Source organism: Macaca nemestrina, chromosome 7 (assembly GCF_043159975.1).
Source record: "Macaca nemestrina isolate mMacNem1 chromosome 7, mMacNem.hap1, whole genome shotgun sequence".
Taxonomy (NCBI): domain Eukaryota; kingdom Metazoa; phylum Chordata; class Mammalia; order Primates; family Cercopithecidae; genus Macaca; species Macaca nemestrina.
The window spans coordinates 37,372,350-37,399,336 of record NC_092131.1 but is presented as its reverse complement, the minus strand read 5'-3'; the positions used below and the strand labels follow the sequence as shown (position 1 = coordinate 37,399,336).

General features: G+C 38.5%; 1 protein-coding gene across 3 annotated transcripts; it reads right to left on the bottom strand.

Moving 5' to 3' along the window:
• Positions 1–9,616: 9,616 nt before the first annotated feature.
• LOC105494318 (mediator complex subunit 6) lies at positions 9,617–26,100 on the bottom strand. 3 transcript variants are annotated; one of them, XM_011762647.3, is made up of 8 exons: positions 25,964–26,100; positions 22,912–23,071; positions 21,954–22,045; positions 18,628–18,710; positions 18,211–18,319; positions 16,279–16,394; positions 11,114–11,141; positions 9,617–10,328 (listed from the first exon to the last, which is right to left on the bottom strand). In XM_011762647.3, the coding sequence occupies exons 1-8, from the start codon at positions 25,983–25,985 to the stop codon at positions 10,198–10,200; spliced, it is 741 nt and encodes a 246-aa protein (XP_011760949.1). In that variant the 5' UTR covers positions 25,986–26,100; the 3' UTR covers positions 9,617–10,197. The 3 variants fall into 3 exon arrangements, with proteins under 3 accessions (XP_011760949.1, XP_070956059.1, XP_011760950.1); XM_071099958.1 differs by lacking the exon at positions 25,964–26,100 and adding an exon at positions 24,216–24,239; XM_011762648.3 differs by lacking the exon at positions 16,279–16,394.
• Positions 26,101–26,987: the final 887 nt, after the last annotated feature.

The window sequence follows — 26,987 nt, the reverse complement described above, 5'->3', positions numbered from 1 at the left end:
TGAATTCCCCTTAAGAACAATAACAAGACAAGGATGTCCACTGACATGCTTTTGCTGTGTCCCCACCCAAATCTCAACTTGAACTGTAGTTCCCATAATCCCCATGTGTTGTGGAAAGGACCCGGTAGGAGGTAATTGAATCACGGGGGTGGTTACCTCCATGCTGTTCTCGGGATAGGGAATCAGTTCTCACAAGATCTGATGGTTTCATAAGGGGCTTTCCCCCCACCTTCACTCTGCACTTCTCCTTCCTGCCATCATGTGAAGAAGAATGTGTTTGCTTCCCCTTCTGCCATGATTGTAAGTTTCCTGAGGCCTCCCTATCCATGCTGAACTGTGAGTCAATTAAGCCTCTTTCATTTATAAATTACCCAGTCTCGAGTATGTCTTTATAAGCAGCATGAGAATTGACTAATACATCCATCCATTCTCCCCACTCCTATACAACATAGTACTGAAACTCCTAGCTGGAGCAATCAGACAAGAGAAAGAAACAATAGACATCAAAATAGGAAAAAAAAGGAGTCTAATTAAATCTCTATTCACTGCTGACATACTCCTGTACCTAGAAAACTTTAAAGATTCATCCAAAAGACTCCTAGACCTGATAAACAAATTTAGTAGTTTCAGGATACAAAAATCAATGTACAAAAATCAGTAGAATGTCTGCGCACCAATAACGTTCAAGCTGAGAACCAAATCAAGAACTCAATTCCATCTAGAAATAGCCACACACACAAAAAAAATAGGTAGGAATATGTTTAACCAAGAAAGCGAAAGACCTCTACAAGGAGAACTACAGAACACTTTGGAAAGAAATTATAGATGATACAAACAAATGGAAAAACATTCCATGCTCACGGATTTGAAGAATCAATACAACTAAAATGACCATACTGCCAAAAGATATCTACAGATTCAACACAATTCCTATGAAATTACCAATGTCATTTTTCAGAGCATTAACAAAAAATTATGAAAACTTCACATGGCACCAAAAAAGAGCCTGATTAACCAAAGAAATCCTAAACAAAAAGAATAAAGCTGGAGGCATCACATTACCCAATTTCAAATTTTACTACTACACTACAAAAACAGATGCAGAGATGAATGGAATTTAACAGAGAACCTAGAAATAAAGCCACACCTCTACAACCATCTGATCTTTGACAAGGATGGCAAAGGCAATCAATGGTGAAAGTACTCCCTATTCAATAAATGGTGCTGGGAAAACTGGCTAGCTATATAAAGAAGAATTAAACTGGACTTCTACCGCTCACCATATACAAAAATTAACTCAAATCAGATTAAAGACTCAACTGTAAGACCTCAAACTATAAAATTCCTAGAAGAAAACCTAGGGAAAACTCTTCTGGATTGGCCCGAGCAAAGAATTTATGACCAAGACCTCAAACACAAATGCAACAAAAAGAAAAATAGACAAATCAGACTTAATTCAACTAAAGAGCTTCAGCACAGCAAAAGAAACAGTCAACACAGTAAACAGACAGCCTACAGATGGGTGAATATATTTGCAAACTACACATCTGACAAAGGACTAATATCTATGATCTATAAGGAACTTAAATCAACAAGAAAAAAAACAACCATTGAAAAGCAGGCAAAGGACATTAACAGTGATTTCTCAAAAGACATACAAGCAGCCAACAAACATGAAAAAAATGCTCAACATCACTAATCATCAGATAAATACAAATTAAAACCATAATGAGATCTCATCTCATGCTGGTAATATGGCTATTACTAAAAAGTAAAAAAAAAACAATAGATGTTGGTATGGCTGTAGAGAAGAGAATGCTTATAAATTGTTGGTAGGGAATATGAACTAGTTCAACCCCTCTAGAAAAAGAGTGTGGAGAATTCTCAAAGAACTAAAATAGAACTACCATCTGACCCAGCAATCCCACTACTGGGTATATACTTAAAGGAAATGAAATCATTTTATCAAAAGGTCATATGCACTTGTACGTTTATCACTGCGCTATCCACAATAGCAAAATCATGGAGTCAGCCTAAGTTTCTGTCAAAGGTAGATTGCATAAAGAAAATGTGGCACACATATACCATCGAATACTACACAGCCATAAAAAATGAGACTGTCCTTTGGAGCAACATGAATGCAGCTGGAGGCCATTACCCTAAGAGAATTAATGCAGAAACTGAAAATCAAATACTGCATGCTCTCACTTATCAGTTGGGCTAAACACTGGATACACATGGGACATGTTTTCCCACTAGGGAAAATGCTAGGATTAAGCTGCCTGCACAATAGACAGAAGGGGGATTCACAACCCACTGAGACCAGAAAACTCAGGAAATGTTTCCCAGAGTAAATGTTCCCTGAACTGGGCTGTGAAGAATAAGCAAGAAGAAGGAAGGCAAAAAGGATAAGAAAGCCTAGGTACAAGAACAGGCATTCAAAGGCATAAAGGTCTTAGAAGCCCTTCCAGGAACCGCACTGTTTGGTATGCAAACTCTTTCATGGAAGATAATATTTCCCAACTCATATGATGCTGACATAACCTTGTTACCAAAATAAAAAAGAACTTACAGGAAAGAGAATATTACAGGCTAATCTTAAATGTTAAATCAAGTGTAAAATCCTAAGCCACATCTCAACAAATTAACCTCAATAGTACATAAAAAGATAGTATCATGAAAAAGTGGGGTTTATTCCTGAAATACAACATTGGTTAACATTTGGATGAAAATTAAAACAGTAATCCATCATACTATCAGAAGAAAAGAGAAGTATCATCTGTTATCTCAACAGATGCTCCTCCCAAAAAAGTATATATAAAATGTGTTTGATAAAGTTGAAAACTACTAGATTTCCACTTTCTGCCATAGTGGAGTAACTGGAACCAAATGTGTCCTTACACCATAAGAACTAGAACACTAGAATATATGAAACAACTACTTTCAAGCCTTGAAAGACAAATGGTTGGCGCAGAACTATAACCCCTAAAATTCATTCGAAACATAATAAAGTTGGAGTTCTCACACATCCTGATTTGAAAACTTACCACAAATCTACAGTAATCAAAAACAGTGTAGTACTGGTATACAGACAGACATATGGACCAAAGGAATACAATAGAGTCTCTCAAATACAAGGTCAATGGTTTTTGACAAGAGTGCCAAGACTATTCAATGGAGAAATAGTCTTTTCAACAAATGGAGTTGGGAAAACTGGATATCCACATGCAAAAGAACAAGCTGGACTCTTATTTTACAGTATATTCAAAAATTAACTCAAAATGGATCGAAGAACTAAATATAAGAGCTTACACTGGAAAACACTTAGAAGAAAACATAGGGGAAGCACTTAATGACATTGGATTTGGCAGTGATTTCTTGGATGACACCAAAAGCACAGGCAATAGAAGAAATAGTAAATCGGACGTTATAAAAATTAAACTTTTTTGTACATCAATGGACATGATCAACAGAGTGAAAAACAACTCACACACAATAGGAGAAAATCTTTGTGAATCATGAAACTAATACTGAATTCACATTCAGAATATATAAAAGAACTTCTACAATTCAAAACACCAAAAAAATTCCATTTTTAAAAATGATCTTTGATAAAGTCAACAAAAATAAACACTGGGGAAAGTATACCCTATTCAATAGTGGTATAGGAAAAACTGACTAGGCATATGCAGAAGAATGAAATTGGGCCTCTAATTCTCACTATATACAAAAATTACCTCAAGATGCGCCAAAGACTTAAATTTATGTAAGACCTCAAATTATAAAAATTCTAGAAGAAAATCTAGGGAAAACTCTTCTGGACATTGGCCTAGGTGAAGAACTTATGACTCAGATCTCAAAGGCAAATGCAACAAAAACAAAAAAATAGACAAATGAGACTTAATCGAACTAAAGCGTCTGCACAGCAAAAGAAACAATCAACAGAATAAGCAGACAACCTGCAGACTGGGAGAAATTATTTGCAAATTATGCATCCAACAAAGGACTAATATCCAGAATCTATAAGGATCTTAAATAAATGAACAAGAATAAAGCAAGTAACATTAAAAGTGGGCAAAGGACATGACCAGATGCCTCTTTTTTAAATTTTAGATACAGAAGGTACACACAGGGGTTTGATACATGGATGTATTGTGTGATGCTGAGGTTTGGACTTCTAACAATGCTGTTGCCAAAGCAGTGAACATAGTACTTGATAAGTTTTTCAACCCTTGCCCCCATCCCTCCCCACTTAAGTGTATATTGTTCCCATCTTTGTATCTATGTATACTCAATGTATAGCTCCCACTTATAAGTCAGAACATGTGGTATTTCGTTTTCCATTTCTGTGTTAATTTGCTTAGGATGATGGCCTCCAGCTGCTTTCATGTTGCTGCAAAGGACATGATTTATTTTTATGGCTGCATAGCATTCCAAAAGTGTGTATGTACATTTTTAAAACCCAATCCACTGCTGATGGGCACCTTGCCTGATTCCACGTCTTTGCTGTTGTTAATAGTGCTGCAATAAACATACAAGTGCAGGTGTCTTTTTGGTAGAATGATCTACTTTCCTTTGGTAGGATACCCAGTCATGGGATTGCTGGGTCGAAAGGGACTTCTATTTTTAGATCTTTGCAAAATCTCCAAACTGCTTTCCACAGGTGCAGAAATAATTTACATTCCCACCAACAGTGTGTAAGTGTTCCCTTTTCTCCACATCTTTGCCAACATCTGTTTTTTGACTTTTTAATAATAGCCATTCTGACATGAGATGGTATCTCGTCGTGGTTTTAATTTGCATTTATCTGATGACTAGTAATATTAAGCATTTTTTGTTGTTGTTGTTTTGGCTGCTTGTACATCTTTTTGGAAGTGTCTGTTCAGAAAGTCCTAGCCACAGCAATCAGGCAAGACAAAGAATTAAAAGGCATACATATAGGGAAAAAAGGAAGTCAAAATATCTCTCTTCAGTGACAATATGATTCTATACCTAGAAAACTCTAAGGATTCTGCCAAAGACTCCTAGACATAACAAATGATTTAAGCAAAGTCTCAGGATACAAAATCAGCATACAAAAATCTGTAGGATTTCTACGTACCAATAATGTTCAAGCTGCAAACCAAACCAAGAATGCAATTCCATTTATAATAGACACAAAATACCTAAGAATACACCCAACCAAGGAGGTGAAAGTTCTCTATAAGGAGAACCACAAAACATTGCTGAAAGAAATCACAGATGACACAAATAAATGGAAATGCATTCCACACTCATGGATTGGCCAAGGCAATCCTAAACAAAAAGAATAAAGTCAGTGGCATCACATTATCCAAACTCAAACTACATTACAAGGCTACAATAACCAAAACAGCATGGTACTCATACAAAAACAGACACATAGACCAATGGAACAGAATAGAGGCCCCTGAAATAAAGCCACACATCCACAATCGATATTTGACAAAGTCAACAAAAATAAACAATAATAAAAAATACACACACACATCCAGTCTAAAAAAATTAAATTTAAAAAAATGTTCAGAGCACTTGAATAGATCATGTTTCAAAAGGAGCTAAACAAATAGCCAAAAAGCACGTGAAAATCTTAATATCACTAGTCATTAGGGATTGCAAATCAAAACCAGTGTGATCCCAGCTTGCACCTATTAGTATAGCTATTAACGGAAAATCACAAGAATTGGTGAGGATGTGGAGAAACTGGAGACCTCAGGGATTGCTGGTTGAAATGTAAAATGGTACAGCTGCCATTGTAAACAGCATGGTAGTCCCTCAAAAAGTTAAAAATAGAATTACCACTTCTGAATACATACACAAAAGAATTGGAAGCAGGGACTCAAATAGATATTTATACATCAGTGTTCATAGAAGCATTATTCGCAATAGCCAAAAGGTGGAAACAACTCAAATGTTCACTGAAAGATGAATAAACAAAACAAGATGTGTGTCCACACACACAGATACTGAAATATTACTCAGCCTTAAAAAGGAAATTCTGACACATGCTGCAACACAGAAGAACCCTCAAGACATCATGCTAAGTCAAAGGACAGATACTGTATGATTTTATATGAGGTACCTAGTCAATGTCAGAAAGTAGAATGGTGGTTGCCAGGAGATGGAAGAAAAAGGGAAAGTGGAGTTACTGTTTAATGGGTACAGAGTTTCCATTTGGGATAACAAAGTTCTGGAGATGAATAATGGTGAAGTGAAAGTACAACATGAATGTACTTCACGTTGATGAACCAACAGAAAAAAATGTGCAGAAGACCTGAAAACACAAAAATGAGTATCCAAGTAGCCAAATCATATGAAAAAATGTTCATCACCAATTACCAGGAAATGTAAATTGCAGCCCAAAAAAGATACCACTGAACACATGACTAAATTTTTCCTTGACAATATCAAGGGTCAACAAAGGAGTGGTACAACTGGAGCCTTACACCCTGCTGGCTGGAGTATAAACTGGTATAACCACTTCGGTAAGTATTTTCACGTCATCAACTAAAACTGAATAAAGGCAGCTTCGTGAGCTAGCAATTTGAATAAAATAGTAAAATGAGCCTATGTACACTGCATTCGTTCCCTAGAACTGCCCTAACAAAGTACAACAATCTGGGGGACTTACACAACAAATTTATTGTCTCAAAATTCTAGAAGCTGAAAATCCAAAATCAAAGTGTCAGTAGGACTATGGGCTATGCTTTCTCTGAGACCTGTAGGGGAATCCTTCTTTGCCTCTTAGCTTCTGGTGACTGGCCGGAAATCTTTGGCATTCCTTGGCTTGTAGATGCATCATTCTGATCCTCCATCTGCACATGGCATTCTCCCTTTGTCTCTTCACACAGCTTTCCTTTTATAAAGACACCAGTCATATCAGATAAGAGGCCCACCCGACTCCAGTATGGCCTCATTTTAACCCATAACATCTGCAATGACCCTGTTTTCAAATGAGGTCACATTCTAAGGTACCAGGGGTTAAGATTTCTGTACACCTTGTTTGAAGAACAGGACACAATTCAGCCCATAACATATACCAAAAAGCAATATAATATTCATACAATTGGAATATTCCTGAAATTTCATAAGTTCATAAAAATAGAATATTCATAAAAGCAATTTTAATTGCCAAAAATTATGAACAATACAAATGTCTATCACCATTAGAATGAAATCTAAAGTTGTAATATATTCATGCAATATAATACTACACAGAAATTAAAATAACTACAAATGAAACAACTCTGATGAACTTCATAGACATAAAAGAAGCCATACATGAAATGCATACACTGACCAATTATATTAAATTTTTAAAATAGGCAATCTAAACATTTATTTAGGGATTCACGGTTACACAGTAAAACTGTGAAGACAAGTGATTACCATTAAACTGAAGATGAAGGTGATTAAGCGTTAAAATCAGGAGGGGACATAAAGGTGCTTCTGGGGTACTAGCAAAGTTCAATTTCTTAAACCACATAAGTTACATGATTACAGTGAGTTTTACTCCATTACTGACCCTGTCAGTTAAAAAGGCCTAGAAGCAATGACACCCCAGTAGCAATGAACATACCCAGCACACAGATTTTGATTTCCAAATGCGATTCTCCACTAAAAGAAACAGAAGTGCCTGGCTCCAGAGTTGAAATGAGCCTGGCATATCTTACTGTGCTAAAGAGCAAAGAAATCACTCAATGGATGATGAAGTCATACCAAAAGGACACAGGATCAGCTTGAAGTAGCTCCCACTGTTCCAATTTAAGACAAATTGGGCATCAATATGAATGATAGTAAGGAAATACACGCATTGAAGTAAATAAGAACCCAGGAGTCCACAATGATATTTTTAAAAAGGGGGGAGAAATGAAAGCTGTTTATAGCAGAAAGCTAACCAATAAAACATAGAACAATGAAATCAGAAAATCACCATTTGGCAAACATCAGAGTAATAAATGATTCAGGCAAGACTTACTGATGGAGGCTAGCCAGTGGGTAAAAGTTTAAGAAATAACAGGACACTCAGAGCTTCAAAATATTCCAGGATACCTATAACTTACAAAAGGAAAAATAACTTTACAGTGGAGTAACCTTATAGACACTACCTTAACCAAGTGATGAATGCTAACATCACCAGAAATGGAGCAAATTGACAGCATGTACCTCCATAAGCATCTTTTCTATGGCATTCCTCACAAAAATGCATGAGGTGAATTTCATCATGAGGATATATCAAACAGACCCAAATTGAGAGACATTCCACAAAATGAATGGCTTCAACTCTTCAAATATCAAGGTTATGAAAAACGAGCAAGATTAAAGAACTATTCCAGGTTACAGGAGACTGAAAAGACAGGACAACTAAATGTAGCCCACAACTCGGGATTTTCTTCTGTTGTAAATGACATTATTGGCACCACTGGTGAAACATAAATACGATCGAAAGGGAGAAAGAGAGAAACAGCAAGTAACAGGAGAGCAAGAGTTAGAGACAGAAGAGAGAGAGAAAGAAAATAAAGACTAAAATACAGAAAAATGGTAACAGATGGAGAACTAGGGTAAAAGGTATATATAGGAATTCTTTGTACTATTCTTACAACTTTTATTTGCCTGAAATTATGTCAAAATAAGAAGTTGAAAGACAAAAATCTCACACAATACATAAAATTAGACATTTCACAAAAGCAGAAAACAAAGATAACAAATTCTTCAACCACTTTAAATACTAAAATACCACTTTTGCTACTTAATTAACACTAAAAACATAAATGACAAAATTTAGTGGTAGCAATTCCGGAAAACCTGATACATACTTTCCAACTTTGCTGTTTGAGTGATCACTAGTCCAACCTTTTGAGGAACAACTTAGCAATACGGACTAAGAGCAATAAAAATGCAGACTCTAGTGATTCCACTTCTGGAACTCTATCCTAAGGAAATAAATACCAAATATTGAAAAGGCATTATACAAAGATATAATCACAGCAGTCTTATTTAAAATAATGTAAATTGAGAAAAAAATCCCAAATATAACACAGAAAGAAAACTGAGATACAATCATTTACAGAAATTCAGACACTAAAACAGTCTATAAAAACTATATAAACATGGGGGAAAGCTTACAACAGATATAATAAAGTAAAATTGCATGAAAGGAATGATTAAAGTAGTTTTAAAAGCATCTACATGCAGCAAGCACACTCAGTCCCCTTGCCATGAGATACCCTGTGCTGCCTAGGGACTTTGCAGACTTCCTACCAGCAAGAAGGCCCTCACCAGATGGAGCCACTCAATGCTGGACTTCTCAGCCTCCATAACTTAAAAAAAAATAAATTCCTTTTCTTTATTGAAAAAAAAAAAAAGTATCTACACGTAGAATAAGATGAAAACTCACAACGTTGTTACAGTATTTATAGGGTAATGGTATTGGTGAGGTTTTTCCTTCATCTTCCAAAATGTCAGCAACTGTTTATTTTAATACTAAGGATTATGTAACTTAACAAAAAAAATATGCTTAGTTACTACTTTAACATCCTTTGTGTCTTCAAAGTGCATCTGAAAAATATCAGTCATGATGAAGAAAAAAGTCATGATGAAGCAATATATACAAACACCTTTATTTTGCTTTTAAACATATCTACCAGTAAATATGTGTGTAGGTTGCACAAGTCCAGGAGAGGAAAAGTTACAGAAGATATATAACAAATATTCACAAGAAATCATGATGGGAATAATATCTTTTCTTTTTTTTTTTTTTGAGACAAAGTCTTGCTCTGTTGCACAGGCTGGAGGGCAACGGTGTGATGATCAGCTCAGGGCGACTTCCGCCTCCTGGCTTCAAGCAGTTCTCCTGTCTCAGCCTCCCGAGTAGCTGGGACTACAGGCGCCCGTCACCATGCCCAGCTGATTTTTTTATTTTTAGTAGAGACAGGGTTTCACCATATTGGTCAGGCTGGTCTCGAACTTCTGACCTCAAGTGATCCACCCGTCTCAGCCTCCCAAAGTGTTGGGATTACAGGCGTGAGCCACCACGCCCGGCCTAATATCCTTTCAAAGAATAAGTGCATCCCATACAAATAAGGTGGTTACAATAAAGGACTTCAAAGCTCAAGAGCCAAAGTACTGAGGTATGATAACTAGCATGAGGAGTCTTCCAGGCTTCTCTTTTGTCCGTACTCACTGAAGTCTCATCCGTTTTTCAGGGGGGCCTTTAGCACTCACTGTCTGTTGTACATTCTTTGTGGTCTCCTTCTCCTCAGATTTTACAGTTTCTGGTACAGGTTCTGCCTCTTTCTTTGTTTGATCCACTGATATCAAAAGTAGATTTTTTGGGGAGGGAGACACGGGTGGAGGGAATGAGATAAATTCAAACAATGGTTGGTATGAACGGTTCACATTTTCAAATTCATTTTTAACTGTTTATCTCAAGTTCTAGATCTAGCTGTTCCCATAGGCAGATGTACACAAGAACCCAGTTACAAACCTAACAACCTGATAACTCAAGGAAATTAATGATACTAGACAAAACTACATAGCATTTAAGTAAGACAGTATGTAAAAACAAGATATATAATTATTCTAACCCAGTACCATGATGGTTCAACACCTGTTTTCAGTAATGTAACAGAAAACAACATTATATAAAAATACAGATTTTAGAAGAAACCTCGAATCACGGTGGCTTCCTCATATCTCCTCAATACCTACTTTCTCCCTCCCAATTCATCTTTTCACTACCACAATGGCACCATCTGCTGACAGTTCAGCACATCTCAAAGATTAAGAGTAAAAAACTACAACGGGAGACTCTAACCTGTGGCCCACGGGCAGCATGCGGCCCAGGATGGCTTTGAATGTGGCCCAACACAAATCTGTAAACTTTCTTAAAACATTATGAGACTTTTTTTTCTTTTTTCAGCTCATCAGCTATCATTAGTGTTATTTTATGTGTGAACCAAGACAATTCTTCTTCCAATGAGGCCCAGCCCCAGCTCTAGAAGGACAAAATGACCGCGGCTCATTTCACATGCTACAGTTATTGATTTACAAGCTGTTTGATCTTATTTCAAGCGTAATATTAGATGAACCATACCTGGAACAGGCTTTTCTCCAGGCTTTAGCTATAATTTTTTAGAAAAGAGGGAGGGGGAGGAAGAGGAAAAAGAAGAAAACAGGTCAAGTTGGCAAAGTTTCTTCTTCTTAATGTCATATTAATAAAATGAAAGCTTCATCCAAATTACATTTCAAATGACTTTGTGAAGAAAAGCTACTATTTATGTACTATAAAGTACATTTATCATTGTCTGTTTCTTATTCCCCATTCCAGAAAAGACACAAATCAAAAACTAGAACAAGATAGTCAACCAACCATAAAAATACTTGAACATTTAACAAGGACTTCCACCTCCACACCCAGGCTACAGTGCTTTATAAAAAGCAGTTCGGTAGAATCTTATGGGAAGAAATAATGAAGTCTTCCAATACTCCAGAGTCTTATTTCCTTAATGGGTATGAATTATGGGAAGGGAGAATGAAGTATGGATGAACCATGACTTTTAAAGTTGGCAGGCATGGGAAATTTGGAGGAAAAAGAGATTTCTGATGAGTCTATTATTAAAAACCAATCTATAGGAAAAAAAGATAAGGAAAAAAAGATTAGAAATAAGGTCAGGTCCTTCACTCCGTAGAGCAATTCTTTCACTTGATTAAGCTCTGTCATCTCCTTTGCCCCATTCCCCAAGTTAAATGCTCTACAACACTCTTGTCTTCTTCTACCCCTCATTCTCATCCGATGACACTGTCTCCCATGTTTAAAAACAACAACAAAACCGATGCCAACACCACCAACTTCCTTACCATCTACCTTTAAACTTATAACTTTATATACATATACACATATATATATATTTAAAACACCTTAGTACTTCCATATCATCTTAGAAGAAAAAAGCAGTCTCTTCATTTCTAATGCCTCCATCTGTTTGCTGAATCTTTCTGGATTTACATGCCCTCCCTAGGCCTTCTTACATATTCCCACTCCTAACAACTACAAAATTCTCTGATATTACACGTTCCAGGTTCATGCTGACAACTGCCAACTATCCTACTCCAACTGCAAGTCCTGGGAATCTTTACACTTAACAAGACCAAAACTGAGCTTCATATTATTATCCACTGTGCAATAAAAAGGTTACCACAGAAGGCCTGAGGCTGCTATACTTAGTCCTGCTTGCAAGGTTGGCCCTTGGTTAGTGTCTAGAAACTTGGATTTCTGGAGGGTTCCCACCATTCCCTGATAATAGTGGCTCACTGTGCCTAGACTGTACAAACAATGCAGTTTAGGCTGAATATCTGCTTTCTTCAGAGGTTGTGGAATTTTGGTATGTGCTAGATAGAGGGTACCTGCATGAAGAGCTCCCCCAACTCCAAAAACACACCTTGGGTACCAGGTCTCTAATGGATCTCCCTGGGAAGAAATATCACATATTCTGCATTTTCATTGTTGAGAGAACAGTGCACTCTGTGTAACCTCTTAAGGGAAGAAGAAAATATAAGGAAGCCTGCACATAGATTCTTCCAGACTCTGCTGTGTCCTTTTCCCTTATGATCTGGCTATACATCCTGACTGTATTATAGCAATGAATCTTAGCTGAGTACAACTACATGCTGAGTCCTTTGAATCCTGCTAGCAATCTCCAATTACAGGAGTTGTCATAAGAACCCCCAACAAAGCCACATATCACATTATCTTGTGAAAATATCAATACTTAAACATGTCTAAAGTAATTCTGAGGGAACAAATTGTTTTTCTTTAAAATAGGAGAGGAAACATAGGGAGGAACATTGAAGAAAGTAAAAAATTTGAAAGGGGGGATTTTTCTACTGTCAGCACTGAACCATTTAAACTATATTGGACACTGAACTATATGTGGACATTGGAATAATGTCGTTATTTACCCAACATAATACACTGTCTAATCTTTTCCAGTAAATCCTGCCAGACTAGTAGAACATGGTTTGAGATGGGGATATATAACAAGGGTGCTTCTTGGAGCAAATTTAATCAGGTGGCTTTGGTTTAGATAATCCTAGGTGAAGTAAATATCCTTCTAGCAGCTTCTAAAAACAGCAATAAAAAGACAGTCCTCATAAAAGGCTCCAAAGACCGAAACTCTCATCACATCAGTATTAGTGCAACTTCCAGCAGTAACGATATTAAAATATGGAAAAAAGAGCTTCAAAGAAGCAGAGAGGACTTCTCCAATATTCTCTTGAGCATCCCTTATAGAAGCAACATTCTTGGGTACCACAAGCCCAACTGCTCGATAAAACTGGTAAGTAGGAATAGCTGCTGTATCCTTATCTGGACTACAAACAGTTATGGAGGACCCAATGGGTAAAGAGGAGTTAATATGAGCTAAAAGAAGTTCTGGGAGACTTGAAGTAGATTATTTTCTTCTCTAGATCTGAGGCTGGAAAAATTTTTGGTAGGAAAAGCAAAAAGATTATTAATAGTTCTAGAGAAAGCCATCTTTCTCCTAGTTATGTTATACACAGCTGGATATACTCTATCTTTGGGAGTTGGTTTTTGGCTCTTGGATGGTAAAAGAAATGTGGGGTCCAGGAATATGATAATATAAGTATGAATGTGGCTAAACCTTTAAAAGAAAAAGGTAAAACACTCACTGAAATGATAAGAAATCTGCAGTCTGCTTAAAAATAATTGGGAGGAAGTAGGGAGAAAAGAGATAAAATAAGTTTGGCCATTTTGATAACTGCTGAGGCAGACTAAAGGGTATGGGGGGTTTTATTTTTAATTACTCTCTCTGCTTTCATGTTTTTAAGATTACCATACTTTTCTATAAAGTAAAGAGTTTTTATTTTAAGAATCAAGAGAGTCTTTGAGCTTTCTACCATGTCTAGCCTAGCGCACCAGGACAGGACAGCAAACAAGAATCAAGACAGCACCCCTAGCCAGGGGGAAAAAAAAAAAAGTTGTCTTTCACTGAATACCCCAGGACTCAAATACAATAGCAAACTACTGAATGTTCTGTAGGTCAGTTAATGAAAACCAAACCCCTAACAACTGTACTTCAACCAAAATCTGGTTTTTTTCCCCTGTATTCTGAATTTTAGCTGACAATACCTAGCCTAATTCTAGGCCTGAAACCCCAGAATCACCCTTTGTCCAATCTCTCCAAATCCAACCACCAAAATAAAGCAATCCTAACTCTGTAAATACCTCCTAAATCTGTATCCTCTCTATCCTATGGCCACAGAATTAATTCAAGCTTTCCACAATTTAAGTGCCCTGACTCCAAACTTCACATGTGATTTCCTAAGCATCCCCTACCCTCCTGTTATTAGTTACATTCCTAAAACACAAAACTGACTATATTACTCCCTTGCAACTACTTTTAAATATCCAGTGGGTCCTTACTACCATCAGCAATCATTCTCAGCTAGTCACTTGAAGATGAGGTAGAGGAGATTTCAGTGAGAATACACTCCTGGAAAGTATATACTTGAAAAAGACTGTATAAAATTTCCCCTGGTTTGGTCTGTCTTTGGTTATGATAGCTATTGTTTTAAAACTTAAAATAATTTTGAATGCATCTGGAGGCCTGTTATGTTTATGGGAGTGGTAATGAGTAATAAGTTTAAAATAGAGAAGAAACATAGGACTCCAGGATTAAATCCCAGCTTCTTTGCATTGCATATAAAATCCTTCTCAACTGACCTTAATCTATTTTTAAAGTCTCATCTTCCATTACTCTTCCCCTCCACAAACACAGAGTAAGCCCTCAGAGGATTTTTCTGGTTTCTGAACATATGTTCACTAACTCATGTTTCCAGTTTTGCATGTTCTATTATCATTTTCTAGATGAGGACTGTTCAAAAGAAATGTGAGCCACAAATGCAAGATACACATGTAATTTTAAATTTTCTTGTCACATTTTTAAAAAGAAACATGTATTTTATTTAACCAAATATACCCAAAATATTATTTCAACACATAATCAATATTTTTAAACTACTATTTTACATGCATTCTTTTTCATACAAGTCTGAAATCCAGTATGTATATTGCACTTACATCACAACTCAATCTGGACTAGCTGTGTTTCAAATGCTCATAGTCACACATGCCTCGTGGCTACCGTACTGGACAGCACATGTCTAGATGTCTTCCCCTGCCTATCTAGCATGCACTATGTACTCACCAAATAAATGGTCAACTACACCTAACTTTTTACATTCTGTAGAGGTCATTCATCACCCTACGCACAGCTATAATTTATTTATTTATTTATTTATTTATTCAACAGACAATGTTCCATCTTCAAGTGCAGTTGATGAGATTCCTCTAAACTGGCTTTCCTGTCCTGAGTTCCATCTTGCGTCTTCTGCTCTCTTCACCACCACATCACAATTCCAATAGCCCCTATCTCTCACTACAGCACAGTCAGGGAAGAGGGAAGGGGAGGCCTGTTCTAAATTCATCTCATGTAAAAAATTTCATTTAGTTTAAAATTTCCCTTGAAAATCCCTTAAGGAGCTCCTAACAAAAAAGAGGTATATGATCTTGTATGTACACTGCAAAGGTCCAGAAGAATTGAGACTAGCCATGAGACCAGCATATTCATCGATTCCATTCCATATCTACTTCACTCCAAAAGCTCATTTACTAGAATGGCAGGTGGATTTGCTATTGCTGTTAGAAATCTCCCTGCCCCTCCAAATCACACAGTGGATTCATATAACTTAAAACCCCAATATAGTGTATCTCTATTAATCACTCCTGTCTCCTCTGTTTATTATGCCAAACACTCTACCTCACATGTTCTGTTCTTTTTGTTACACAAGTGTTAATCATTCTATCATTTAGATTGTTCAGACATCTACTACATCAGGCTGGAAGGTGGCAGGTAGAGTAAAAAGAGCATGAGTTTCATATTCTAGTTTTGTTACCACGTGTGACACTTTCAGCAACCTTTTGAATGAGAATATGATCTATATGCAGTCCTCACAGTTTGTGAAGATTCAGTAAGAAACACAAACAGTGTTAATTCCATTCCATTTACCTATTTCTTCCATTAAGTCTTTAGAAACCTTTCCTTTGAAACAGAGATCATTTTTTAACTAATGAGGAAAATCATAATTTTAGGTCAAATCTGAAACGGTTCTCAATTAAAAATAAATATATATGCCATAAAGAAGTGTCAAATCAAGATTAACCACACATATTCTCATTACCTGCACAAATTTGGGTGGAAATTTTTGTCTGAGGTCTAAAAGTAAAGCATCCACACGTTGTCTCTGAAAAATAGAGCTTGGTTCTTCTTTCCTTTTGGCTTTAGGTCTGACTTTATCTATTAAATACAAAGTCCAAATCAAAACATTGCCTACTTAGTTTGGTGTCTCATATTTTACAAATCTTTATCCACTATGAATATACCCAAACTTCATTATTTTTAATAGCTGCTAGACCAAAGATAATTCCCAAAATAAGGTAAACACAGCATATATACAGAAGTGCTGTTAACTCTCCCTCTTTTTTTTTTTTTTTTTTTTTTTTGAGACGGAGTCTCGCTGTGTCGCCCAGGCTGGAGTGCAGTGGCCGGATCTCAGCTCACTGCAAGCTCTGCCTCCCGGGTTTTTACGCCATTCTCCTGCCTCAGCCTCCCGAGTAGCCGGGACTACAGGCGCCCGCCACCTCGCCCGGCTAGTTTTTTGTATTTTTTAGTAGAGACGGGGTTTCACCGTGTTAGCCAGGATGGTCTCGAACTCCCGACCTCGTGATCCGCCCGTCTCGGCCTCCCAAAGTGCTGGGATTACAGGCTTGAGCCACCGCGCCCGGCCATCTCCCTCTTAACTGAAGTCAAATTCTAACATTTAAGCTGATACATATGTCTTTTAAAGATACTTCAGTTTTGGTATATAAGCATGCACAACCATAAGAGTTTTAAAGCTAAAGTTTTTCAAAATTACCTAAATCAAAATCCAAATTATTTGGTTTGAAATTACCTTTGTGTATTTTAAGTGTATTAAATGGTATTTTCCCACAAAACCTACTAGGAACAAATGGAAATGCAGGTTTCACAAACTCAATCTACCATATTCAATTATTAAGACTGTAATTCACTGAAAAAAAAAAAATAACAAAACAGAAAATCATGAAGACAAAAAAGAACAGAACCTGAAAGAGAAATTCTGAAGTTAATCACATATGGGATTTGCCCCTGGGAGGGAGGTGTATTGGGAAACCGTATCCAAGCGAAGGGTTCCAGATAAGTGTTACTCCGAACACTTGGTTATGGTAGGGGAAAAGAACCATTGGGCCAATTTTAGTCAACAAAGGCAAACTTTCCTTCATCAAATGTTCCTGCTTATACCTACTATTAAGAAGATACAGGTCTGAATTCTATACAAACACTATGTTTCCCTCAACAATTTATTCTGAGTTGCTATTTCTCAGACAAGGAAATGGAGAATACAAGTATGCTGTTACAGGCACATTTCTGGAGGTAGTCGAACAGTAAAACATGATGAAGACAGTAGCAGATCAGATGGAAACTGAGAGAACCTGGAGCCACAAGAGGTGGAGAGATGGAAAGATCAGAAAACAGACTGGCCATCTAGGGATAGGGCTCTAAAAAGCAATCTCTCTCATCTCCTCTGCTTTGAAGACTGGAGGAATAAAGAGTTCCAGATTCCAAGATAACTCAGCAGTCAGGTAAGTAAGGAATATCATCTCTGCTCATTCCACGTCACTGCCTCTCCTATGTTCCTTTTTTTTTTTTTTTTTTTTCTTTTTGTAGAGACCAGGTTTCACCATGTTGCCCAGGTTGATCTTGAACTCCTGGGCTCAGGTGATCTACCTGCCTTGGCATTCCAAAGTGCTGGGATTACAGGAGTGAGCCACCGCACCTGGTCCCAAATATTTTCAAACCTTCAATCACCTTGACTAAGACTACCAGTTACCTAACAAAGTGAACGTGCATCTGTTCCTATGTGAAAGCTATTATTATACATCTAGTTACATGAATCTCAGCTGCAACAAAGCCAGCATCCCATGAAAAAAGTGAAACACACTTAGAAAAGATCAACAGCCACTTTCCTAAAGAAAACAGCTTCATTCTCAGAGGATCAAAAAGTGTGTTAGGAGGGTCTGGATGTTCTACTTACCTTGCTCTTCGTGATCTTTGAAGTGCCACCAATAACCTTTGGAAGGATGATATCGACAGTATGACATAGCTTCATCAAAAGCTGACTGAATACCATGCACTGCAGTAAGCTTGAAAAAGGAAAATAAATTCTAAATTTCTCATTAGGTCAACAAAAATTTCCAAAGTAAATACTCACAAAATATTACATATGCAAAGACAGAACCCATTTTTCAGAACCTAAATTACTATATAATTGAGACTATGAAATATACTTTGACCACTGACTTGGCTCATAGTAACCAAAGTTGAAGACATTCTAATAGTCAATACTTTATAGCAACTTACACAAGGCAGAGGAGCTCCAGTTGGATTACTGGAAGCAAGGTAGCTAATTACAAGTTTTCTTTAGTGCTTAAAAGAATGTGAAGACACTTACCACTCTAGAGTTTATAACTGATCCCAAGTCTGGTGCCTGATAGATCACTCCAGCAATGATATAGTAATCAGCTAGTGGGATAACTAAAACAGTGGGAAAAAAGGTTTACAAATACAGCTATGGACACAAACTGCTAAAGAGATTCTCATAAAAAGAACTAAAATCTGACATTTTCTCATAAGGCAGGGTTTAACAATTACTGTTTTGGTAAAGCTGTACCAGAAAACAGCCACATCCAATCATTTACATATTATCTATGGCTGCTATGGCAATAATTGAGCGCTGTCACAGAGACTAGGAGGCCCACAAACCCCAAGTATTTAGTCATTGGCCCTTTTCAGAAAAAGTATGCCCACTGTTGCCCTCCAGCAGTGCTTCTCAAACTTTAATGTGCATCTGAATTACCTGGGGACCTTGTTAAAATTAGATTCTTATTCAGTAGGGATAGTGCATTTCTAACAAGTTCCCAAAAGATGCCAAGACTGTTGTCAGTCAACCTTACTTAAGGTAGTAAGACCTTGAAGCAAGACAGACTGGGGGTCCAGTGTAAAGATATCAAATGCAATGAGCTTGCTTTTGTGCCCCAGTGCTGGGTCCTAAGGAATAAGATAACTGCCAGTGAGGATACTGCCGTCTTGTATAATTTCTATACCTTGAATCCTCTCACCATGGAAATCTTATCTTGTCGCTGGTCTGCCTTGATTCTAAGGTTCTCTTTTACTCTGGGCAGGGACTCTAGATCTTTGGTTTTGAAACTAAATTTGGATTCTAGAATCATAACTGCTTTATCAAGTCATTCTCTGAAAACAATGCCAAGTTAAAGGTTGTCCGTAAATGTCTTAATGAGGGTATCCAATTGAGAGATGTAGCTAGAGTAACACCCATCTGGCTCCCCTATCTTGAATCTTCTCTTCAGTATGACTTTATCCATGGTCTTGGCTTGATTCTAATGTCTTCAATTTCTGGTCATCACTGGAAAAGGTGTCTAGCTCTTTGATTCAAAACCAAATCTGGACTCTACGCTCTTCAGTGTTGTTTCTAAACCAAGTTTTCAGTAGGTAGTATAACCCAGGCAAGGCTTTTAGTTCAATGCATCACTGAGGATTTTCAATTGATCCTCTATTAGTTTGATACGACCGTATCTACCATGCATTTTGTAAAAGAATTAACTCAGTGGACTGAGATGAAAAGTTAATTGTGATCATCAGCAAAGCCTGAGTCCTGTCCTCTCGCTCTCCTCCCCAGAGAGCATGAGCTTCACCACTCGCTCCACCTTCTCCACCAACTACTGGTCCCTGGGCTCCATCCAGGCGCCCAGCTAGGGCACCCGGCCGGTCAGCAGCGCAGCCAGCATCTATGCAGGCACCGGAGGCTCTGGTTCCCGGATCTCCGTGTCCCGCTCCATCAGCTTCCAGGGCAGCTTGGGGTACGGGGGCCTGGCCACGGGATGGCCAGGGTTCTGACAGGAATGGGAGGCATCCAGAACGAGGAGGAGACCATGCAAAGCCTGAACCTACCTGGTTCAAGGCCTGGCCTCCTACCTGGACAGAGTGAGGAGCCTGGAGACCGAGAACCAGAGGCTAGAGAGCAAAAAAATCAGGAGCGCCTGGAGAAAAAGGGACCCCAGGTCAGAGACTGGGTCCATTACTTCAAGACTATCAAGGACCTGAAGGCTCAGATCTTCTCAAATACTGTGGACAATGCCTGCATTGTTCTGCAGATCGACAATGCCCATCTTGCTGCTGATAGAGTCAAGTATGAGACAGAGCTGGCCATGCCTCAGTCTGTGGAGAACAACATCCATGGGCTCTGGAAGGCCAATGATGACACCAATGTCACCCTGCTTCAGCTAGAGACAGAGATTGAGGCTCTCAAGGAGGAGCTACTCTTCATGAAGAACCATGAACAGGAAGTAAAAGGCCCACAAGCCCAGACTGCCAGCTCTGGGTTGACGATGAAGGTACATGCCCCCAAATCTCAGGACTTCGCCAAGATCATAGCAGACATCTGGGCCTAATATGAAAAGCTGGCTCAGAAGAACCGAGAGGAGTTAGAAAAGCACTGGTCTCAGCAGATTGAGGACAGCACCACAGTGGTCACTATGCAGTCTGCCAAGGTTGGAGCTGCTGAGGTAATAATGCTCACAAAGCTGAGAGGTACAGTCCAGTCCTTGGAGACTGACCTGGACTCGATGAGAAATCTAAAGGCCAGCTTGAAGAACAGCCTGAGGGAGGTGGAGGCCTGCTACGCCCTGCAGATGGAGCAGCTCAACAGGATCCTGCTATACCTGGAGTCGGAGCTGGCACAGGCTGGGGCAGAGAGGCAGCGCCAGGCCCAGGAGTATGAGGCCCTGTTGAACATCAAGGTCAAGCTGGAGGCTGAGATTGCCACCTACCGCTGCCTGCTGGAAGACAGCCAGGACTTCAATCTTAGTGATGCCCTGGACAGCAGCAACTCCATGCAAACCATCCAAAAGACCCCACCTGCCAGGTAGTGGATGGCAGAGTGGTGTGTGAGACCAACAACATCAAAGTTCTGAGACATTAAGCCAGCAGAAGCAGGGTACTCTTTGAGGAGCAGGAGGCCAATAAAAAGTTCAGAGGTCAAAAAACAAAAAAAAGTTACTTGGGATGCTTGACATTCAGTTGGTATACCAACTGTGCTCACAGAAAGAGGGAGATTTGATGCAGTGAGTTGCTCTGTTAGTGCTTGAAGAGTTCTCCTTGGGCATGCTGGAAGAGTCCTGGTATCCAAGTATACAACTAGTGGAACTTGGCTTTTGAAACTTTTCCTACATGAGAGTTATGCTGGTTGTACCAGCCTCTGCAGACAATTTGTACAAACAATGTGACTATAGTAGACACCAGATTTCTTTTGGAAAATCTAAAAATTTGGTGGGCAGAGGATGTCCAAACAACCAGCCCTCAATAAAAATCCCTGGCTCAGAACCTCAAATGGACTTCCTTGAGCAGACATATTGAATGCAGCTGCATTTCACTGCTGGATGGAGGGCACACTCTGTGGCCCTTCACAAGCAAGAGGGAAAGCATAGGAAACCTGCACATGGATTCCTACAGACCTCACCTGACATGTCTTTTTCCAGTACTAATCTGGCTGCGTACCCTTACTGTGTTGTCATAACAAATCTCAGCTGTAAGTACAACCATATGCTAAGTCTGGTGAGTCCTCCAGCATAGTACTGAACATGTATGTGGTCTTGGGGACCCCCCAAACAGAAACCAATCAAAAAAACCAAGTTAGGTCAGGAAGTAAATAAATCATGGTATTTTAAAAAGAAAACAATGCCTAAAGTTTACACATTTTACCTTGGGCAGGGGACTGCCGCTGTTGCTTCCGAATGATGAAAAGAATGGGCTCTTGAGCATGCAAAAGGATGTATTCGATTCCAACCATCTGACTGAAAACAGAACACAGACATCCAAATATCTATAAATGCCCTACAAATAATTTTATAAGACAAATTATATAAAAATGCGGCAACACTTTAATAGGATTAAAACTGCCTATGTTTGGTGTTATAATCTACCGTCGAGTAAAACTAGTTTGTTTTTAAACAACAAAATTTCTCTACAAAAATGTATTATAAATTTAAATCTGAGTGTTTTCAGTTAGGAAAGGACACCGAAGAGTGTCTGCTTCAAAAAGGCAATCAAAATGTCATGATGCTTCCTGACCAAATCTACGAATACTTATAAAATATAAAAATAAACATGAAGACACAACTTCATATACTACCAAACTAGAAAACATCAAAAACTTTATCCTCACCCCAACAAATTTTTTTACCTGATAGATTATGTTTAAAAACAATAAGTTGTCTCAATAGCTGTATTTGCCCCATAACAAAAGCCATTTAAAATATGACAGATATTTAATTTTATATTCTCCTCCTCAATATTTAGCTGACAATAGGAAAATTATATCAACAGTTGTTTCAAATACTTTTGTAATATAAACTAGATATAAAAGGGACAATAATTATAGTTGCCTAGTTGAGAATAGCAGTAGCATTGCCAAAGTCACTCATCAGATCGAAATCTAAACCTGTTATATTTAATTAAACATTATGAAGTTATACAGAAAAGACCTCTGTTAAAAGTGAATACTAATAATTATCTTGCATGTCAAATTTGTATAAACCCAAACAAAACTCCAGTTTTTCCTCTAAAATTCTACTTTGCACTTCATGATCCACAGCTTTAAAGAACTGTTCACTGTAAAACCTGTATTTGGTAAAAATGCTACCTTCTTAAAATAACTTACTTCAAGTGTTCTAATGTTAGCCTCTGCATTTTGACCACTTCATTATTACATGTTCTGTCATAAAAAGGATTACTTCTTTCTGAAAAGTAATCCAGGACACTACCACTGTTCAAAATAGGGATCCAAGAGCTGTCAACCCAAGAAATTCCCAGCAGATTGTCTATGGGAAAGAAAACAAAATGATAAAGAATTAGAAAAAAAAGAAAGAATCCAATCCAACAAACATTTATTATACATCTAATGTAGTAGGCACTATGAATATAAGGATGACATAGATCCTAACCAACATACTTTCATGATGTAACAGAAGAGATTATGCAAGAAAGCAATAACATGATGTAAGTGTTATGATAAAGACATGGTGAAACTCTGTCTCTACTAAAAATACAAAAAATTCCAGCCGGGCGCGGTGGCTCACGCCTGTAACACTAGTACTTTAGGGATCTGAGGCAGGTGGACCACCTGAGGTTGGGAGTTTGAGACCAGCCTGACCAACATGCAGAAACCCCACCTCTACTAAAAATACAAAAATTGCCTGGCGTGGTTGTGCATGCCCATAATCCCAGCTACTTGGGAGACTGAGGCAGGAGAATCGATGCACCCAGAAGGTGGAGGTTGCGGTGAGAAGAGATCGTGCCACTGCACTCCAACCTGAGCAACAAGAGTGAAACTCCATCTCAAAAAAAGAAAAAAACAAACAAAAAATTAGCCAGGCGTGGTGGTGAACACCTGTAATCCCAGCTACTTGGGAGGCTGTGGCAGGAGAATCGCTTGGACCCAGGAGGCGGAGGTTGCAGTGAGCTGAGATTGCGCCACTGCACTCCAGCCTGGGCAACAGAGCGAGACTCCATCTCAAAAATAAAGATATGAAGAAATGTGTTACAAGACTACAGAGGACCTGGGGGAACGAAAATCATTTTTCATGGGGTGAGAAGATGGGTTTTAGCATGATTTGTTAAAGGATAGAAACTTACACAGAGAAAAGGGCAAAGTAACTCCAAGCAGAGAGAATGTATATAAAGAGGTATAAAAATACAAAGTATATTATATCTTCAGAGGATAATTTCATTAGGTGAAGAAGTGATATGATTTAAAATTTAGAAAGGACTTTTTTTTTTTTAATTGGAAATCCTTAATGCTGGCAAAGAATTCAAAATTTTCAAACAACATGTATGCCCAAGAGAACACATCCATAGCTACCAGTTTGCGATCTCTCAATTAGGGATAGAGAAGTTAGGAAGCTATTATTGTAGATGAGATGATAATGATGTAAAAGCTAAGGGATAAACAGGAAGTAGAATTACCTTAACTATAGCCACACAGTTTCATATTTAGAGTAGAATTAAATCATGGCTTTTAAAAAGACATGATAGAGCTAGATACTTTTAATAAATGAGCTTGTATTGGCCATTGGCTTTGATGATGCTTCATACCACTGACTGTACTGAACAACACTAGGTGTAAATCATGAACATCAAAATGCCTATACAATACTGGTTGAAAAACTTCAATCTCTCTTATACTGTCATTACCTCAGGCATCTTCAAAGAAGTCAGACCTAATTCAAGGTGACAGGCAGTTTTGAGCCAAGTGACTCAACTGAGAAAAATTATATAAAGATAAAATGCACTTTGTGTGCTATAAAATAAAGGAGGAGACAAAGTATGTTAATAACCAAATAATTAGTACAGACCATTTAGATAGTTCATCATAACTGGATCATGCAATAACCAAATACACAATAGGCCAGGAAATAACATTTTCAGGCCTCCTAACTGGTTTTCCTAATTCTACCCTTGTCCTCCTACACTGTTCCCAGCAGCCAATGTAGTCCTTAAAAAAAAAAATCAGATCACATCATTCCTATGATGGAAATCCCTCCAATGGCTCTCCGTTTTATTCAGAGGAAAAGCCAAAGACCTTATCATGGCTTTCAACACCTTTCTGACCTCATCTCCTTACCACATCCTCTCTCATTTCCCTCCAGCCACACTGGCCTCTTTGCTGTTCCTTTAACATACCAAACACACTCTTAGAGTCTTTGCCATGATCCTAACAAATCCGAATTATAAGTAAAACATTTTACAAACTAAATATTTGAAAACAGTCTGATAGACTAAATGTTTCTCTTTTTTATTCTGTAGCAAGGCAACATGTTGACATAGTCCAAGCATTCTAACAATCAGCAAGTGATGAAATTAGGCAGTTGAAACGCCCACTTATAATGAAAGACATGTATGTAAAATCATGATCCAGAAGTGCTGAAGATCACCGGATAACTACAAATGAAAATATTTGTAATAAATGTGTTAGACAACAATCCAATTAATATATAAAAAAAGGCATCTCAAACACTTCCCTTTAAAAATCAAGTACTGTATATACAAACAAAAACAACTCTACGTGCTCCCCAAGATCAAGCAGCAATTAAGCGGGGGCATCTCCATACATTTATTCACTGACTGATTCAGTATGTGAGTACCTCTACAGTTCAGCTGTGAAAAAAATACGACTCCTGGCCATAATAATTGCTGCATGTTCGATGTAAAGTATTATCGGCTCAAAAAAAAAAAAAAAAAAAAAAAAAAACCAAAACCTTACAATAGAAAATATTTGGGATTCATGCTCAGGGACCCGCGGCGCGCGATCTAAAGAATCTGGCAGCCACCATGCCAAGTCCCAAGAGATGAATCAAATCAAGTTGGCTCATTATCCCACTCCCTCCTCTGCCTAAAGGCCATTCCTTCACTCCAATAGAATAGCCCTAATGTTGTCGCAGAGGTACGTGTGAAGAACAATACTCCAGCTCTGAAGGCTCAAGGCCCAGAGCTTCTTCCAACCCCTTCTCTCCGACGCTTCCAAGAGACGTTTCAAGAACTTAAAAAAAAACTCGTCAACGTTTTGCTAGATCACAGCCTTGCGTTGTCCACAAAAACCACTCAAAAAAGCTTGAGACCTCACACAAAGGAACCTAAACCTTGAAAGTGCGAGCTATAACATCCCAAACTAGTCCATAGACAATCAAGAGACAAAACATAGCAACAGACTATACCTCGGATATCCACCCCCGCCATAATTCAGAAAGCGTTCAGAGGTTCTCTTTCCGGCGCAAAGTAAACGTAAGCCTAGGCCGCCGGAAGCAGCGGGTTGAACAGAGTGCGCATGGGTGAGGAGGGACGTAGAGCGGAAGAAGGGGAGGGGCGGGCGGGAGAGAGGCAGGGCTGGGAGGTGCGAGTGGGAGGGGAGGGGGCAGAAAGCGGGAGAGGCGGGAAACGCGAGGTGGGGTGGGGGGATGGGGGGACGGGACGCAGAAAGGTTGGTGCAGGGCAGCAGGGAAAGACTGGGAGGAGAGGGATGGGCCAAAAAAGGAGAATGGGAGGACGGATTACTGGGGAAAAAATTAGAAGACTTTAGAGGACAGGAAGGCCGAGTGGAGTCCCGCCCCACGCCCACCACTGATGGAATAATTCTGTCTTGATCGTCTGTGATCGTCAGGAAAACAAATTCTGATGCTGTACAGTTACGCTTGGGAGCGTCTCTTAATTTTAAAAGCTCCTCGGGTGTATCCACTGAGCTATCAGATTTAGGAACGATGGTCATTTATGTTTTTCTCCCTGCCTCAGGTATTGGGATGGGACAGGACTTAAGAATTTGGGAGTCATTGGCTTTTCTGTGACCAAATCCATTAAAACTCTAAACCAATTAAGCCTCTGAGAAAAATTTCACAGCACAGGAAATGCTTCTGAAGTGAAATATTAATAAGATTAAGAGAAAGGGAATACCCCTGGGTCCCACAGTAATGAGCGAATGTCTGCATTCCAAGTAGTCTGGAGTAGGTAGCAGGACTCCAAAGAGGGAATGATTCTGTGTACGGGGAAGCCACAGAAAGCCTCAGATTCTCAAGCTTCAGTGTGGCTCTGTAAAAGCAAAATGATACAGAAATATGAAAACAACACGCAGATACTAGGAAGAGGATGCCAAAATCTGAAGGAGGGATGTGGGCGGGTGCCTACATCTTCTCCAAAACTTAGGCACTGTGAAGACTCCGCAAGAATTTAACCACAACCCAGGAGCAA

Bases quoted from the DNA above. Each gene is read 5' to 3' on its own strand.
- LOC105494318 (XM_011762647.3), bottom strand. From the start codon at position 25,985: ATGGCGGGGGTGGATATCCGAG. The intron at 16,395-18,210 runs GTAAGTAGAACA...TGTATTTAATAG, and splicing joins CAAAGATCACGAAGAGCAAG to ATAAAGTCAGACCTAAAGCC. The intron at 10,329-11,113 runs GTATGGTTCATC...TTTTGATATCAG, and splicing joins TGGAGAAAAGCCTGTTCCAG to TGGATCAAACAAAGAAAGAG.